The 18233-nt window shown below is 39.5% G+C and overlaps 1 protein-coding gene across 5 annotated transcripts in view; it reads left to right on the top strand.

Annotated features, from left to right (window-relative positions):
* The window catches only part of CBX5 (chromobox 5), a 35228-nt gene that overhangs the window by 7471 nt on the left and 9524 nt on the right, over positions 1 to 18233 (top strand). For 3 of the 5 annotated variants that reach the window (XM_004310793.4, XM_019947217.3, XM_019947219.3), the window contains 3 exons: positions 9254 to 9432; positions 14079 to 14265; positions 17295 to 17395. In XM_004310793.4, coding sequence (XP_004310841.1) covers positions 9296 to 9432; positions 14079 to 14265; positions 17295 to 17395 — 425 coding nt within the window. In that variant the 5' untranslated portion in view covers positions 9254 to 9295. Of the gene's footprint in view, positions 1 to 7351; positions 7454 to 7589; positions 7695 to 9253; positions 9433 to 14078; positions 14266 to 17294; positions 17396 to 18233 lie in introns of those variants that run through there. The other 2 variants (XM_033866551.2, XM_004310795.4) reach the window with 2 other exon arrangements.

The raw sequence follows: 18233 nt of genomic DNA on the forward strand, positions 1-18233 counted from the left end.
TTTAAGGGTACAAACTTGTAACAAGTAGTAAATAACCCTAAAGACCTAATGCATGGTATAGTGAATATGGACAATAATGTTGTACTGCAGTTATGTAACATAAATATCACTACATTTTCCACCATATTACAATACACAAATGTATCAAAGTAACATACTCTATACCTTAAACTTACAGTGTTACATGTCAAATTTATTGAATTAAAAAAAGAAGAAGCAAATTAAGCCCAAAGTAAGCAGAAGAAAGGAAGTAGTGAAGGTAAAAGCAGTAAGTAGTTGATGAAGTATAAGAAAAACCAGTAGAGAAAAATCAATGAAACTGAAAGTTGGTTTTTTGAGATGATAAATAAAATTAACGAGCAAGTCTGATCAGGGGAAAACGTCACAAATTACTAATATCAGGAATAAGAGAAGGGCTATCACTACTGATCCTGCAGACAGTGGAAGGGTAATAAGGGAGTATTATGAACAACTATGCCAATACATTCAATGTCTAAGGTAAAATGAATGGCTTCCTTGAAAGACAAACTACCAAAGCTCACTTCAGAGAAAATTCAGAACCTCACTAGCCCTATGTGTATCAAGGATAATGGAATTTGTAGTTAACACCCTCCCCACAAAGAAAACTCCAGGTCTAGATGGCTTCACAGTTGAATTTCCCAACTTCTACGGAAGAAATAATATCAAATTCTACACAAACTGTTCCAGAAAATAGAAGAGGAGGAAACACCAACGTGTTCATTATTTTTAACTTCATCTACTATTAACTTCCCTGCTTTTTATATATATTTTTTAAATAAATTTATTTATTTATTTATGGCTGTGTTGGGTCTTCGTTGCTGCGCGCGGGCTTTTCTCTCTAGTTGCGGCGAGCGGGGACTACTCTTCGTTGCGGTGCACGGGCTTCTCATTGCGGTGGCTTCTCTTGCTGCAGAGCATGGGTTCTAGGGTGCACGGGATTCAGTAGTTGTGGCTCACAGGCTCTAGAGCGCAGGCTCAGTAGTTGTGGTGCATGGGCTTAGTTGCTCCGCGGCATGTGGGATCTTCCCGGAGCAGGGCTCGAACCTGTGTCCCCTGCATTGGCAGGCGGATTCTTAACCACTGCACCACCAGGGAAGCCCCTGCTTTATATTTTTAAAAGTATGTAGTTTTTTTACCCCCACAGCAGACCTATGAGATAAGTAGGGCAAATAGCTAGCACCCTTAAAGTTAAGTGAACTGTCCAGTTCAACCTTTCAGTGATCTAGTTGGGATAGGACCCACATCTCCTTATTCCTAGTCCTGATATTGCCACTGTTAACTAGTTACCCCTTTAGTAGCTTTTTTGTAATAACCTTTGGGGATGGTGCTAACCAGTGCTGACTTAACTAAGGAGAATCTTAAAATCCTTAGTCCTTAAGTTGAAGACTGGGCTAGGCTCACTGCTTATGCAATGCTTGACACCTATTTGGCCCTCAATAAATGTCCCATAACCAATTTTAGAGCAAGGATCAGTATTACTGTATCATCCTTTTGGCATCGGATCTAAATTGGGATGATGGTTGGAAGCTAGACAAAAAGAGAGAAACATCTTATTTGGCATAAGCAATGTGTCAGAGTGCTCAGTGGAAGAGCTGGGTGGTCTGAGATTGGCCATCCCTTTAGCTGTTTATCTGATGGCCTTTCTTTGCATTTAACTATCAAGATATCTGAAGTGTAGAGCACACTTTTATGATATTGTGGCATAGTAACTCACACTTAAATGTCAATAGAGACGCTTGCAGAGACGTACAAGGTTCAATAATTTCTGGTGTAGGTTTGTTTCTCCTGTCACCACCCATTATGTATTTTTTTTACAGCTTTTAAATTGCCACAGAGAGAAATTGGTCAGGATCATAATAGATGGCCAAGGAGCTGCCAAGGATACCGTTGTATGGGATGGGAAAAAGTTCAATACTGGCTTGATTTTATTTATCTAAATTGTAGGCTATGACTTCAATATAATTCATGTTGCTAATACACCAAGGTAATGGCAGAGCACAAAACTATGCCATATGTTGAAGGAATGCTCTCTTTTACTCCTGAAGTTTTACAATCTGAGATATCTTTCTTATTCCAATTATATAAAAACTCCTTTTTTTGTCAGGATGTATTAATCAGGTTTTAGCATATTGATTTAAAGTCTAATACCATCTCAACAGTTAAGAGATTTTAGTTTGGTTATGCAAATTAATTTTTATGACTCTTGAATGTCTTTGCAAAACTAAGACTACGTTAGAATGTAAATTGTTTGCCATAGTAGAAGCTCTTCCTTCAAATAGAGGTTTTGTTGAAATGACCTGAAGGGGCCCTTGTAACCCTTAAACTGCTGATGGCCAAAATCTGTACAAGCTAGATAAGTGTGAGTCTTAATTTTATGGCTGTTTAGAAACTGCTCTATGGCCATAATTTTATTTGGTGTGGATACTTCAGTTCTCTTTTAACCCTTCCATATTTTGTGAACATGAATTGCCAAAGTGGTATGTAAAAATCTAAGATTCGTGGTAATCTACTCAAACGTTGCTCTTAGTCATTTTTCTTAAGATTTATGATGAAATTGCTAGGTTCTTCATGAAAGGTGACAAGATCTACTAGTTCATGCTTCATCACATTTAATTAATAGAGAGGAATGGGTGTGAGATTAACACTCACTAGAGACTGTGGTGCTTTGAGATGAATTCAGTACATTCCAAGGATAGAGTTGTTGGAAGCACCATCTGGAAGACATTTGCCCATAGTGATACAAATTCTACTTTCTCATGAATCTTGGAACAATTGACTATCTAACCTCTTGCCCAGCGATGGGTTTAGGTGTGCCCTAACTAAATTTAGAGAAGATGGACACTTGGGAGAAGAAATTCAGTAGATTTGAATAAAGGAAAAAGAAAAATCTCATGTAAAATTATTATTTTGTGGAATTGTGATCTGGTAATGAGTTATCAAGAATTTGTGTGTTAGTGGTAAATATACCAATGAACCAGACTTAACGCTTTGAGCAGTTCTGAGAATTGCTATAGCACACATTCATTTATATTTTTTAATGGCATTCAGAGCTTGGAGGACAGTACAGTCAAATGAAATTTATAAGGCACCCTTTATCTCCATTTATAATGTAGATGTTTTAATCTAAAAGAACAAAAGGCTCTTTACTCCCTTGCTCGCTGGAGTGGGAGGCTTAGATAATCAACAAATAGGATACTTTGCCCCCAGAATAATTCTGTGACTGGTTGAAGCAGTGCCTTGGCCTGATTTTTGAAGGATCATGAACTGGAGCTTCTGCTAGCCAAGGGAGAACCATTTCCTCTTTCCACACTCCTCTCTATTAATAAAGTTTGTGTTCTCAGTATGTGGCTTGTTAATGACAGGGGTGTTAACGACCACAGTTAATCTTCCTCCTCAACTCTTTCCTAATCCAGTCTCTTAAATAGACATTTAGAAAGCTTTTAACTCCTCTTGAGTTGGGTGCCCATAGGCTTTTGGTGGAGGTGGAGTGATAGTTAGCAGCCCATTTAACAAAACCTGAGACAGCCGGGACAGCTGTAATGTGCCGTCCCTATGCTGTGTTTTTGTTAAAATGTCACATGGCTTATACTTTGGAAATCATAAATCTAGTGGAAGAAAACATCTTTATAGAGGGTATTTTAGTTTTATGCTGTATGTATTACAAACCTAAAACCATTGGTACTTCTAGATCTATAAAGAGCAAAGAACACAAACCAGATTAAAATGGTTCTGTAAATTTGGTTGCTTTTCATCTGTTTTATTTGCTGCAATAAAGCTATAAAGAGGATGCCTTGAAGACAATGTTGTAGCTGACAGTTTAATCTTCGCATAAGCCACCAGCTTTCCCCAAGGGCCTTAGGGGAGAAATGGGAGTTTCTCAAGCCTAGACCAACTGAAGTCACCCATCAGTGGCATATTAATATATGTGATAGGGACCTTTGCATATGCCCTCGCCCTTTCCTACTCTTTAGAATGACTTTCTTTATAGAAGATTTTGCCTTTTTAGTGGGCTTATAAAATTTATATTGAAACTCTAAAATAAAGAGCTCATTGATTATGCATTTTGACAGTTTAGTAGGTAGTTCAGTGAGGCAGCTTAGCCGTCGGTTTCATTACTTTTTAAACAATACAAAGAAAACTTAGAGAAAAACTTAGAATATATATAATATATATATATATGCTTTTGCTCGTAAGTCGTGATGAAAATACAGTGTGCTACACCGAGATCTAAGAAAAGCCACCAGGACAGTTGACATTGAAAAGTAGTGACTGGAGGAACTAGAGCAGAGCCTGAACTAGACAGAGTAGACAGATACCAGGGATCTCATGTGGGTGGTTCTCTGTTTCCAGAATTGACTGGTTGATGCAAACAGCTAATCTTTATGTCTCTTGTTCTTCTGGATTGCTCCGGCTCTCAGTAATGCCTTCTCTGTAATTTCTGGGCACTGGCAGTTTTTACCTTTTTTTTTTTCTTTTACCCGTATAATGTGTGGGGCTTTTTTTGTCCCTCTCTTTCTGCTTCACCTCCTCACCTCTTCCCCCCCCCCTTTTTTTTTCTGGAAGATTCATGTGTTAAAGAAGTTTCCTGTCATCGACTTGGAATGTGGGTTCTGACTGTGCCTGACCGCAAAGCTCTTTGATGTTTGTCCAAGGCTGAATTTTCACCAGATCCCTGGTTTAGGTGTTTTTCCCCCAGCACTCAGAGGCCTGTAAGGTGAATTTGCCTTGTATCGTTGATATGAAGAGTTGGTGGGCCTGCTCTTTCTCGTGATCTGATGGGCCATTAAATTGCTGGATTCTGTGGTTGTTGATGCCTTTACCAGAGAGTTCCTGTGTATGTTCAAGAAAAGGCTGAGAGCTGTTATGTCTGAAAGACTCTAGAAACTTGAGAAGCTCACCCCTTCCCATGGAGATTTCCATAAGGATAATAAGGTTGTGCTCAGAGGCTCAGCCTCTCTTTCTCTGTCATGGTATCGGGATTCTACCTTAATCAAGCCATCATCCTGCCAGCCATGTCTCATTTCTCACACTGGAATGCTCCCGTCCAAGCTCAGTGTGAACCACCAGTCTTGATGCTTTATCTGGTCCAGGCTCTAGCCCTTAAATTGTCCGTCTGACTCTGTGTTTCATTTGACCCTAATACACTGGGTCGCACTGTCTAAAAGAGAATTACGTCCCCTCCGGTGTCTGAGTGCATTTCTCATTTACTGCTGCTCCTGAGCAGATCTGTAACTTCAAGGTTAAGATAAGACACATTCCATCAGAACTATGTCGTCATCCTTGCCAGCTTCTGGTCTGTGACTGTCCAGGAGATTTACAAGACAATTGCATGCCATTCTTTACAGAATATTATGGTTGGACTCTGACTCCTGGCATAAGGCCCAATTTGATTTGTCAGCTGTTACAAAACCCATTTCCCAAAGAGAAAGGGATCTTAGCCATGTGCCTTTTAGGCAGTTCTTAAAAGAGTGGGAAGGAGGGAATTGATCTGGCTCTTTATTTCCTGATGTTTTAAGGAGAAGGATGGACACCTGAATGTTTTTGTCCCTTTCCTCCTTGAATTCCCTTGTTTCGCCTGAAAGGTTTCGCTAAAATGTCCTTTATCCCTTTACAGAATTGCTGTTAAGTCTTTTCATTCTGCCATCTCCAATGCTTTCCTGAATTTTAAGGAGTAAGAATTTTGCCCTTGAGAGAAAGGGTTACCTGCATTTTCTCTGAAGGTTTATTAGTTTACCAGCACCTGGTTAACAAAGACACAGTTCCTCCTTTCTTGCTCTCTAACATGTTGAACTGCAGGAGTTACTGCATGTGATATGGTTTAATGGCTTAGGAATTTGGAAGGTCACATATTTCCTGCTGCTGTTGTATTAGGCCCTGTAATATTTTTACAAAAGCTTCTCGTTGGGGGACTTAACAGCCCTTTGGTTTCAACATAAACTCACTCTTCCCCTAGGTGGTAGGCAGTGGGGATTTATTTGGCCCACTTTAGTGATTCTGGGGTTAGAGCTAAAATTTATTTACTCAAGATCACACATGGCAAGTTAATCACAGAATCACAACCCTGATCTAATTCCTTTGGCATTGTTTTCATATCCCTTAACTACAAAAAGTTTTAAAAAGTTAGGAAGAATCGAGAAAGGCAGTTTTTACTCAGATTTCCTGATGGGTCTATTCAAGGTTGAAGAAATCCTCGTAGTTGAAAACTGTCCACTTTGCCCTCACACCCTACAGTTTCTTCTGTTTGATAACCAAAATAATAACCAGTCTTGATGCTTTATCTGGCCCAGGCTCTAGCCCTTAAACTGTAAAAGAACCACCATTCTTTTTTTTCCTCAGTCGGGTTCTTTGCTTTTGATTGTCCCTTTTTCTTAATCTCCTATGGCAGCAGCCTCTATCTCTAAAAGACCCGTATCTGTAAAGCAGAGAGCAGAGTTTTGGAGCTCTCTGAAATGTTCTTAGGGCCAGGAGAAAGGAATTCATGGGACTGCAAGTCTTAATTCTCTTTTCTTTATTTCAGTCTTCCTTTTTTCAAGTATTAGGGATTCTTAATATACAAAGTTTTAGATTATTATACTGTATAATTAATGTTCCAGGTGGGTAATTATTTGAAAATTTGTTTTATAACATTACAAGAACAACTAATGAGAAGTGGTTTTAATAGTAATGGTTGTGACTGGACTGCTTCCTCCCTTCTCTTTTTTAAAACTACTTAAGAATTAAATTTTTTTCTACCTATAATTTCAGCTGAAAGGTTCTTTGGTAGTGCTTCAAGTCGCTACATTCTGTTTCTGTATCCAGTAATTCCCCCCAAAGGGGAAGTTGTATAGCATCTTTGAAATCCTTCCCTTCCCCCTCTCCGGTTAGTCCCTGCACCCCACCCCCACCCCAGCAATCTTAATTAACTGTTCAGTGACAGATGGTAGAAAAGGCCTTGTCTAAAGTGCTTCTGGTGGGCTGGATTAGGGGGTGGGTAGTTTGTACTGATCTTGAAGAAGGAGCTAGCCTTTCCCCGCCTCCCGCCCCCCCCCCCCAGTTGAGCTATAATCCTGTTAGATCTTAAAATGCTATTGATTAATTCCCAGTGCTCTTAGAGGAATAAGCACAAGTTTTGGGTTTAAAATCCAAGCGCCAATTCCCTAGAGCTCTGAATGCCTTAGCCTTGAGGCCAAGGGAGGTACCTTCCAACTTCTCCACCCAGTCTTCACTGAAAAGAAAAGTTAAGCCTTTTAACTTTTCCGTTTGCCTCTCCCCCCCGCCCCTCCCTTAGTCTAGTAAGGCTGCCAGTTGCCATGGCAACGGACTGGGACAGCTGCGCAGTGGCGCCTAGGCAGCTGGGTGGGGGCGGGGGAGCTGCCAGCCCGCCAAGCCCCAGACCTGGGAGGGGAGGCCCCTTCTGTTAGCCCAGAGGGAAAGAAAGAACTGGGGCGATCCGGTAGGTAAAGGAGGGAACCCCCATTCATCTGCTGCCTCTGGGGCTCCTCTTTTGCATGAAGGTGTAAAGGTAGATTTTCCTCTTTTCTCCCTCAAACTGAAGAGCACATATGTAAATCCTTGTTTTTCCTTGTGAGGCAGGGGAGGCCATAGCCACAATGCTTCACTGCATGCATCTAACCCGGGGCTGGTTTTAACCCTGGCGCTCTGACCTAAGCTGCTCAGCTCCCGGAAATTCCAAGGTGAGTGGGGGCGGGGGTGGGTTACTCTCCTTGGAATATGACATTTCCTGTCTCTAGTGAGGTTGGAGGCTGCTTTTATTTTAAATAAATCAGATTTTTTTTCTTGAAGCTTAGGACTTTCCCCTGAATTCATGGAAAAATTATTTTGAAACCCCTCACCTACATTACCCCATCCTCCCACCCCCTCTTCCAAATAAAGTATGTTAATGAAGACATAGTTTTATTACGAGGCAGTAATGGGTACAAACAGTTTTTTGGGTGGGCAGACCTATTGCTAGTAAGTTTTGGAGATATGGTTTCCAACTATATATTCTGGGAATAATTCCCTAAAATTTGCTAATTTGAAGTAAATTGATAAATGCAACTTTTTATGCTACTCGAACAAAATTCCGAGATCAGTAGCGACCTTCCCTATTCCTGGGGTGGTCTTCTGATCAGGATGGAAATATTTTTAGTGCTGAAAAAAAGCTTTAAAGGTTACAGCAAAATAAAAATAGAGTTCAGCTAAGAAAACAATTCCTGCTACTCTGTAATCCAGACTCTAGGCACCATTTAACATGGTTAAGGAAGAATTCTTAAAAATGATTGTGGGAATTTAAAAAACTAGACTCTCTGTTGAGTACCCCTGGTTGTGCATATTTCTGAGCTTAACTCAATTTCCATTTGTGTTGCCTTGCTTCAGCTTTCCTTGGGCCTATGAATGGTTCCTCTGTGTTTTGAGGCTTCATGTTGATGTGAGTCTGGGACCAGACTTCTTTTTCCTCCTCTTCTTCCTTTGGCCCAAAGTCAACTCCAGTTAAGAGGAGAGGTGTACCTCCTTAATAATTGGATTAGTTGAGCCTTAAGAATTATTGAACAACTCAATGACTAATTTTGATTTTTAGGACTCAAAAATCTTTTTCTCCTTCCTGCCTCCCTCCCATCCCCAAATGAAAGGGGAGGCTTAATGTGTTTGAGATGTCAGCCTTGCTTTTGTGAGCTGATGGATGCTCAGAAGGGACAAGCTCAGTTTGTTTAAGGGAAATGTACTGAGTCACTGAAAATGTGGCGAAAGATGCCTGAGCAGGACTTTTTTTGTGCTGCTAAGAGACTGTTCAGGATGCTCAGAGCAGAGGAAAGTTAGATTTTGGTGGCTTTTCTTATTACTTTTTTTTTTTTTCCATTTTTATAAAAAACCTTATTAACCTTGGAGGGAAATGTGTTAATTCTATCACGGTTCTTTTAACTGAAGGTTTTCCATACTTGTCTTTGAGTTTATGACTTGTAAACAGTTATAGAATTAGCTAGGAGTAAAATCCCACACATTACTTGTCTTATGGAATCTGAAATTAGAGGAGTTAGATAATTGTGCCATCTAATAATTTTGATCTTGTCAGCTGAAGAGAAAGTGGGGATCTGCCCATTTTTGATTAAACTCTTAGGCCTCATCTGTAGGATGCTTTAAGATGCAAGAAAAAGGTACATGGCAACTTTGTGTTATACCCCCTGCATCCCATCCAGAACAGACAGTTTTAACTGCTCACATGGATTCTGACCATTTCTGTCCTTCCCATTTGCAGGAACCCGGTGGCCTTAGTCCTTCAGGTGGAACAGCGTGAGACATGGGAAAGAAAACCAAGCGGACAGCTGACAGTTCTTCTTCAGAGGATGAGGAGGAGTATGTCGTGGAGAAGGTGCTAGACAGGCGTGTGGTTAAGGGGCAAGTGGAGTATCTACTGAAGTGGAAAGGCTTTTCCGAGTAAGTGCCTTCTCTCAGGCTTTGGGACTCTGCGCAGGTGGACACAGACACAGGCATTTCCCTGTGAACCATCACCATCTTTTTCTTTCACCACCTGCACTCCTTTCTAAGAGTCAGAAGACACAGCAATAAACTAAGCAAAATCTCCTGCTTCTTGGAGCTGATGTTCTAATGAGAATGCTTTTGAGAGGCAGTATAATGAACTGGTTAGGAGCATAGACTGGGGACCAGATTGCCTGGGTCTAGATTCTTGCTCTACCACTTATGATACGAGCTGGGTGACATTGGTGAAGTTCCTTAATCTTTTTTCTTCCTCAATAAAATAGGGATTAGAAATAGTCTATATCATAGAGACATTGGGGAGATGTGTAGAGCCTGACACATAAGCTCAATGTAAGTATAAACTGCTGCTGTTACTATTCCTTTGGATGTAACTAAGCTAAAGCACATACATTTAAGCAGAAGAAGTCGTAGTTGATCCCATAGCCCATAGCTTTCGATAATGATCCTTGGACCTCAAGATTGTCCTAGGATGAAACACTCATCTTAATGAGAGACTTAAATCTGAGACCTCAGTTTTCCCCCAATATTTATTTTTAAAAATTTCAAATATACATACAGCTAAGGCAAAAGAAATTGAGTGAACACTCAGATACACACCACCTAGTTTCTACAGTTAACATTTTAATATAATCTATCCCTTTATCTCTCAATTTATCTTTTATTATTATAAAACCCTCTTTTTAGGTCAGTGAGCTTTAAGAATGGTACTGAAGTGTTGACTATTCAGAATTAGGCAGTAACTGACTTTATGTTGAAGTGCTAAAGTAGGTTATTCTTTCCTTTGGAATAAGTAGAACTAGACACACAAGCATAGGAGAGGTAGCTTGAAAAGTGAAATACATGAAGCTGTGTAATCATTAGGCATTTTGCCTCAATTTCTCACTAATTCTGTTCTCAGGATGCCTGATAACAAAGAATGGGTTTCTGTGATCCCAGTGAGCTTTTAGGAACTGGTTTAGGCTCCTCAGAGTGGTGCTGTCCAATAAAAATGTAATGCAAGCCACATATGTAATTTCATATTTTATGGTGGCTACATTAAGGAAAAGTGGAATTAATTTTAATAATATATTTTATTAAGCACACTACATCAAAATGCTATTTCAAAATTAATGAATACAAAAGTTATTGATAAAATTTTACATTATTTTTCATGCTTAAGAATTCAAAATCTGATGTATATCTTACATTTTGTAGCACGTCTCAGTTCATAGCAGCCACATTTCAAATGCTCATTAGCCACATGTGGCTAGTAGTTACCATACTGAACATCACAACTTTGAAGTGTGGGACTTAAATATGATAAAAGATTGAATGTTTTGCCAGTACCTTTGGAGAAAGTTATGAACAGGAGCCTTCAGAATATATTTAAGGTTATTTTATTGTGTGAATCAAGTTTCTCATCTGGAGCACTGCTGGTGTTTTAGGTGGGGCAGTTTACGCACTGCACGATGCTTAGCATCTGTAGCACACATACACAGCACTAAATGTGGGTAGCACAGCAATCAGAATGTTCCCTCCATATTTCTAAAGAGGAGTGGTATCACAACATCTTCTAGAGACGTGAACTATAAATTTGAGAGGCCTAGAGCACCATGAGAAAGGAATTAAAATACACCTAAAGACTTTGAGGGTGTTTATTTGGCCCAGTGCGTCACCACTGGAAATTGTTGGGCATTTTGAAGAATTTCAAGACTATATAATTCAGCTACTGGTACCTTACATACATAAAAGAGGAAAAGAAAAGGTTTAGGGTAGATGGATTAAACCTTTTTTTTTAGTATTTATTTTTTTTGGCTGTGTCGGGTCTTAGTTGGGGCATGCGGGTCTTTCATTGGGGTGCGTGCGCTTCTCTGTAGCTGTGGCGCGTGGGCTCCAGAGCATGTGGGCTCTGTAGTTTGTGGCACGCGGGCTCTCTTGTTGAGGCGTGCGAGCTCAGTAGTTGTGGCGCACGGGCTTAGTTGCCCCGCAGCATGTGGGATCTTAGTTCCCCGACCACCACGGGTCGAACACGCGTCCCTGCATTAGAAGGCGGATTCTTTACCACTGGACCACCAAGGAAGTCCCAGATTAAACATTTGTCCTTACTTTGTCAGAAATATCCAGAGTTTATCATTAAAGACCGGAACAGATTGTGCCCCTTCAGCACTGTCTACAACTAAGTACCTACTGTTTACTAGGCAGTGGTCATATTCTACCTCATGTGTTCTCTTTAATTCTCATAACAGCCTTTAGAGGTATTTTCAGTTTACATAGGAGGAAATTAGTTGTTTGCCAAAGATAACAGAACTGGTACGTGCTGAAACAAGGACCCAGCATCAGATTTCTTTGGCGCTAAAACCCAGATTCTTTATAAATTATACCGTGCTATCTTTTGGGTGAAAATTGATTGATGTAGAAACAACAATACCAATATGGTAGGAAAAGGGATAATCTCATTAGAAGACTGGCTTTCCTTGCTAGCAACAGAGATTCTCTCCTACCTCTGCATCTGCTTACTTATTATGCTACAGTGTTGGCATGTCTCTTGATTTTCGTGCCTTAATTTCTCCTGGGATAGTAAACTTACATATACTGTGGATTTAGGAGAAAGTTATTGTATGAGGAAATTGTTTTGGTTTTTTTTTTTTTTTTTTTTTTTTTGCTGAAAGAAGAGCTATGAGGAAGAGGCTTTTCCGGTTTTGGCTCAAATGTTTTAGAAATAAATTTTGTTTCATTCTTAAGCTGTTTTTGCAGAAAGTTGAAGTCTAGAGTAAATATCTCAGATTTTCCCATCATTCTGCTACTTAGTTATTATGGCATGTGTTCAAACCATTCCAATTTAAAGCTACCTTATTCAAAAAACAAAAACAATGAAGGATCTAAAATGAATGGTGCATAAACGTAAAAAAATTTTCCTCAGTCAATGAAGGGATTATAGAAACTGCTATGATATATTTACAGATATATCTTAATGTAGCTAATTCTTACTATATAACCAAAAGAACCTCTGCCACTGGCTAGGAGTGAAGAGGATGCCTGGTCTAGTTTTTCCTGTGTAGAGACATTTCTTGCTTTGATTCCATAAACTGCAGATGGTAGTTGGTTTGCTTTTCTAAAACCTATGCTGGGGATACAGAGAACAACTTTGTGAATACCAACTATTTGTTTTCCTCATAGTAGGACTCCCTTGATCCAAGTTTAATTAGACACAATTTTTTTAATTTGGATTGTTTTTGCTTATTAATATAAAAATGTATTTTGAAAAATGTATACCTAGTAACGATAGGTTGAATCCAGAGCATTGAATTAATGCACTCCAAATTCCAGTTTTGAGTCTTTTCCTTTTTATGATTCGTCTGTATTCTAATGATTTAAGCCCTTACTACCTCTTTTCTAATTATTTTAATCTTCTAATAACTTGTTGGAATTTCTTCAAAATATAAGTAACATATTTAAGACAGTATAAACTGGAGTGCATTTAGAATTAGGTTGTCTTCTCTTCAGCATTTGCATAGATGATTATATGTATGAAATCACATTATTTTGCCACTTACAAAGCAGAACTTATATTTGAGTGTTTAACAGCTTTATTGAGGTATAAGTTACATACCATAGGATTTATTTATTGAAAGTATAAAATTCAGTGATTTTTAGTAAATTTACAGAGTATGCAACCATCAGCATGCTCCAGTTTTAGAACATTTCTGTAACCTCCCAGAATTCCCTTGAACCTAAATATTTGTATGTAATCCCAAGCCCTAGCCACAGGGAACCACTGTTCTGCTTTCTGTTTTTAAATTTGTCTTTTTCCTAGAGGTTTCATGTAAATGGAATCAGACAATGTATAGTCTTTTGCATCTGTTTCCTTTCACTTAGCATGTTCTTTATATATATACATATATATATATAAATTTATTTATTTTTGGCTGCGTTGGATCTTCGTTGCTATGCGCAGGCTTTCTCTAGTTGCGGTGAGGGGGGGCTACTCTTCCTTGTGGTGCGCAGGCCTTTCATTGCGGTGGCTTCTCTTGTTGCGGAGCATAGGCGTGCAGGCTTCAGTAGTTGTAGCACGCAGGCTCAGTAGTTGTGGCTCACGGGCTGTAGAGTGCGGGCTCAGTAGTTGTGGCGCACGAGCTTAGTTGCTCCACAGCCTGTGGGATCTTCCCAGACCAGGGCTCTAGCCTGTGTCCCCTGCATTGGCAGGCATATTCCTAACCACTGCGCCACCAGGGAAGCCCACTTAGCATGTTCTTGAGGTTCTTCCATGTTGTAGCATATATTAATATTGTGTTTCTTTTTGTTGCTAAATAGTATTCCATTGTCTGGATATACCACATTTTGTTTATCTATTCACCAATTGATAGACATTTGAATTGTTTTCTGTCTTTGGCTGTTAAAATGCTGCTATAAGTAATTGTGTGCAAGTTTTTTTTGTGGATATATTTTTTCTCTTGGTTAGATTCCTAGGATCAAATTTGTTATCTCCTTTAAGCCAAGGTTCTTTCCTTTTTGCCTACTTGTCGTCTTTAAAATAAAGGCATTGGATTCCCTCCCCTCCCCGCCCCCCTCATTTCTTTCCTTTTTTCTCCATTCTTTTTGCCCAGGGAGCACAATACTTGGGAACCCGAGAAAAACTTGGATTGCCCTGAGCTAATTTCTGAGTTTATGAAAAAGTATAAGAAGATGAAGGAGGGTGAAAATAACAAACCCAGGGAGAAGTCAGAAGGTAACAAGAGGAAATCCAATTTCTCAAACAGTGCTGATGATATCAAATCCAAAAAAAAGAGAGAGGTAAGCTTTATTTCTCCTTTTCCCCCCCGCAAACTATTATTCTGCCTCCCCCAATCCCCCTCCTTCCAAAACAAGGGCATTATTTTGGTTATTTCTGTTCTAAGGATGGCCTGCAAGGTAAATCGTTGAACAAAAGAGCTTCCAGGGAGACATGTTGATCGACCACAGCGCCCCCTCCTGGATGAGTGAGAAACGTAATATGTGTTCGCTGAATTGCGTTAGGGTGGCAAAAATAAATCCCATAAAACGTTCAGCTACTCTGTGCCTTATCCAAGAATAAGTGGCTAATTATCTTAGAGAGGGAGAGTCTTTGGTGAATTTTTTTAAGGATATAAAGAAGCTTTTAAAAAGCTTCACTTTTCTTTTGTTCCAAAGGTAGCACTTACTTTCAACCCTTTATATTCTTTCTTTTTTTAATTAAGGTGAAATCCACATAAAATACAATTAACCATTTTAAAGTGAACAGTTCAGTGGCATGTATATTCTCTTTTTATCCTATTATATTTTTACATACTCCAAATAAATTTTCATCTTCCTTTTGAATCCTTTTATTGTTCAGTTTGGAAAAGTGTGTTTATGAAATTTTGGTTTGATTCAGTTGCCTTAATTCTTCTGAATTTTAGCTCTCAAGTAACTAGCCATAAGCAGTTATTGCCTCTCTCCTCTTTTCGTCTATATCTTTTCCCTCTGGGCACACATATACACATACCCCACCCCTCAGCTTCCACTCCTTTCATTTATTTCAAGGTTGTGAAGCCTTTTGTGGTGAAGGATGTACTGTACCCTTAAAGTTTAATAAAATAAAAGCGTAAGTCTGCTTCTGAATCTTCTAGCATCACTGCCATAAGCATCCTTATTTATCTTCATTCTCCTTGGATACCCATCTTTCTAGAGCATCAGTTCTCAGCCCTGGCTGCACATTAGGATCATGGCAGGGGACTGGGGGGTTGCTTCAAAAATCTCCAGTGCCCAAGATGCACCCCAGACCAATTAAATTCAGATTTCTGTGGGTCAGACCTAGGCATCAGTATTTTCTAGAGACTTAACACAAGTGATTCCTGGTCTCCCGAGGAAAGAAAATGGGAGACCAGCTTTCCAAAAAGAATTGAAATAAGAGTGAAAGATTGGAGGCTGCCAGTGGAAGTGGACTCTAGGTTTTTGTTTGTCTCCTTATTTGTTTCCCTAGTTAATTTTATGTTTTACAGTCTTATTTTCAAAACTGCCCTATTCTGGTGAGGTGTGTATATCATTGTGATACAGTGTACTGGTAAATAATTTGAGAATGCCTTCCCTTCTCTAAGGAGCTAGGACTTGTTTCTTTCCTTCCTTTTTTTTTAGCCCTTTGTTTTCTGGCTCTTGTCATTTGATTCATTTTCTAGCTAAGTAAAAAGACCAAAAAATAACGCAGCATAAGACTTCTGTAGCTATTTGTGACATATAGTGTGTATTGGCTCAACCTAAGGCTTCTGCCCTTTTCAAAAGAAGCGACCTGGCTTTGAGACGCTGGCCAGTGCAGAGAGTTTTTTTTCTAGGCCAGGTTCTGTTGCTGCTGACCTTGAGAACCACCCCACGTGTCCCTTACATTGTAATGTTCATCTGGGGGCCCATAGCATTCTCAGCAGTGCTGGCGGCTGTCAGGTAGGCAGCTGGGAAGATAGGTGATTGTGTATCTTAAAGGTGCAGGAGGGGATTTCGTTTCTTTCTTTAGACCACTGCAGAAGAACTTTGTTAGCCGGCGTTATGCCTGATGTAAGATTACTGCCTGTGTAATGATTTTAGCATTTTCCTCACCTCGCTCCTTTTCAGCAGCTTGAACAGTTTTCTTCCCTTCCCTCCCTATGTGGCAAACTGTTTTCAGCCGCCAGCTACGATTTACGACTTGGTTTGTGCACCAGCATTCCAGCTGTGAGCAGCTGTGTGCACATCTGGGAACCTCCTCCCTTTCAGCACCCCCCAAAAGAGGCTATGCTTTTGAGTCTGTATGTCCCCTGATTCATGCATGGAATTTCCTTCCCAGTGTGGGTTCTGGTATCTTTGGGGACCACCTGGATGCTGAATGTATCTCTCAGAAGAAAGCAAGGTGAATGTCAGATCAAAGAGATTTTATCATGAAAATCAGACAGAGATTTCGTTCACTTAGGCAGTCTTTCTGAATCTTTTTTTGTGTTGCCACTAGATAAGTGGCATTATCCTCCATAATGAGGTTTTTAAAATTACCTGGTTTGTATAAAATTTCACCATTTTGCTCTCACCAGTGCCATCACACCTGAATCAGACCCTATGCTCCTTATCTAGATTGCAGTTTGACCAAGTTTGGATAATCCCCTACGGAATTATCAGTTTGTTTTAAATCACTGTCCAGTTCTGCTCTCTAAAGCTGATGACCTATCTCCATCAGGAGGGGACAGGCACAGATCAGGGCCTCTTCCCCAAGTGTGTGGGTATTACAGTATGTGAGCTCTGAAAGAAGTTTTCTATTTTATGGTAGTGCCTTGAATCATTCTTATCTCTGTTCTTTCATAAATATAGATGACTATGTGAAAAGAAGTATTAAAAATATTGGTCAGTGTTAGGTGAACTAAATGTCTAGAAAATAAAGATTGAGAGGTGCTATATTTGAAGTTTATAAAATGAAAAAGGACTTAGTTCAGGTGGGCTTGTTTATCATCTGAGAAGCAACAGTTTAGGAGTAGTCTGTTTATCATATCAAGATTAGATTAGGGGATTAGAGAAGTTACTAGATGATGACTCCAGAATATTTTAAGGGATATTACGCAGTTTTAGGGACCACTCCTAACCCTTTGAAGGAATACTTGAAGGACAACTGCATCTTCCTGCAAAAATATCTTTTAGCATCATTGTCACTGGCTGACCCAGTATTGTATTTAAGTTCTAAGAACTTTATGAATTGGGTGACAAAAATGGTGTCCGGTGATATTAACTTAGGTTGTGCTTTGTTGAGCTGAGAAATGGGGAGGTTTTTTACTCTTATCTCCAAGCTGTAACCTTTCTTCATCTTCTGTTTATAGCAGAGCAATGATATCGCTCGGGGCTTTGAGAGAGGATTGGAACCAGAAAAGATCATTGGGGCGACAGATTCCTGTGGCGATTTAATGTTCCTAATGAAATGGTGAGAGACATTGGGCCTCACTCTGCGATTGTGTTTCCTTACCAGTGGCTTGAGTTCGTATGGAAGATAGGGAGGGAAGACTGAGTATTCCCCAACTAAGAATTTTGATCGTCAGTGATCTAAATTGTTAACTGATACCAACTGTCAGTATTAAATGGGAATTATGGTTCAGAATGGATTTAAGACATTGTAAAGCTTTGGTATGAAGCCTAATTATATTAGCCCACATACCAGAGAATGGTAGAATTGAGGTAGGAAGCAATATAAATGTGACCTAACCGTTTATTTACACAGTTCTGAATCATTTACCGTCACACCATGAGCCTGTGGCCATGGGATAGGAGTTGAGTGAGGCTTTCTGCCATCGTTGAAGACCAAGACCACTGAATAATGTCTAAAAGAGAAAAATAATCTTAAAGAAAAGCATTAAAAATAACACTAGCCAAAGCACAAGTTATTTCATCCGGTAGAGGGAATGGCTCTTAAAGGAAAGTGTGGTTACTTCCCTTCAGTTTGGTTTCTTAAAGACTAAGTGATTTATGGTGTGGCCCTCACTACCTCTCTGTTTCCAAGTGTTCTGGGCTTGTGATTTAAGTTTGGTCTCTAAATAGAGGGTTCGTGCTACAGTGCCACAAAGGAAGCTAATTACATTAAAAGTTGTATAGTCAAGAGGTTTAATATTTTATCTGATCGAAATTTTGCTGGTAAATTACCCAGAAGTCTATATTTAAAGAATCACTATACTCTCTCTGAAGTAAGGAGCTGTATTGACTGCTTTTCCCACTCAGCCATATATGGGACTTATGACTTACATTCACATATTAAGTAGCTTTTTCGA

This window comes from Tursiops truncatus, chromosome 11 (assembly GCF_011762595.2).
Source record: "Tursiops truncatus isolate mTurTru1 chromosome 11, mTurTru1.mat.Y, whole genome shotgun sequence".
Classification (NCBI taxonomy): domain Eukaryota; kingdom Metazoa; phylum Chordata; class Mammalia; order Artiodactyla; family Delphinidae; genus Tursiops; species Tursiops truncatus.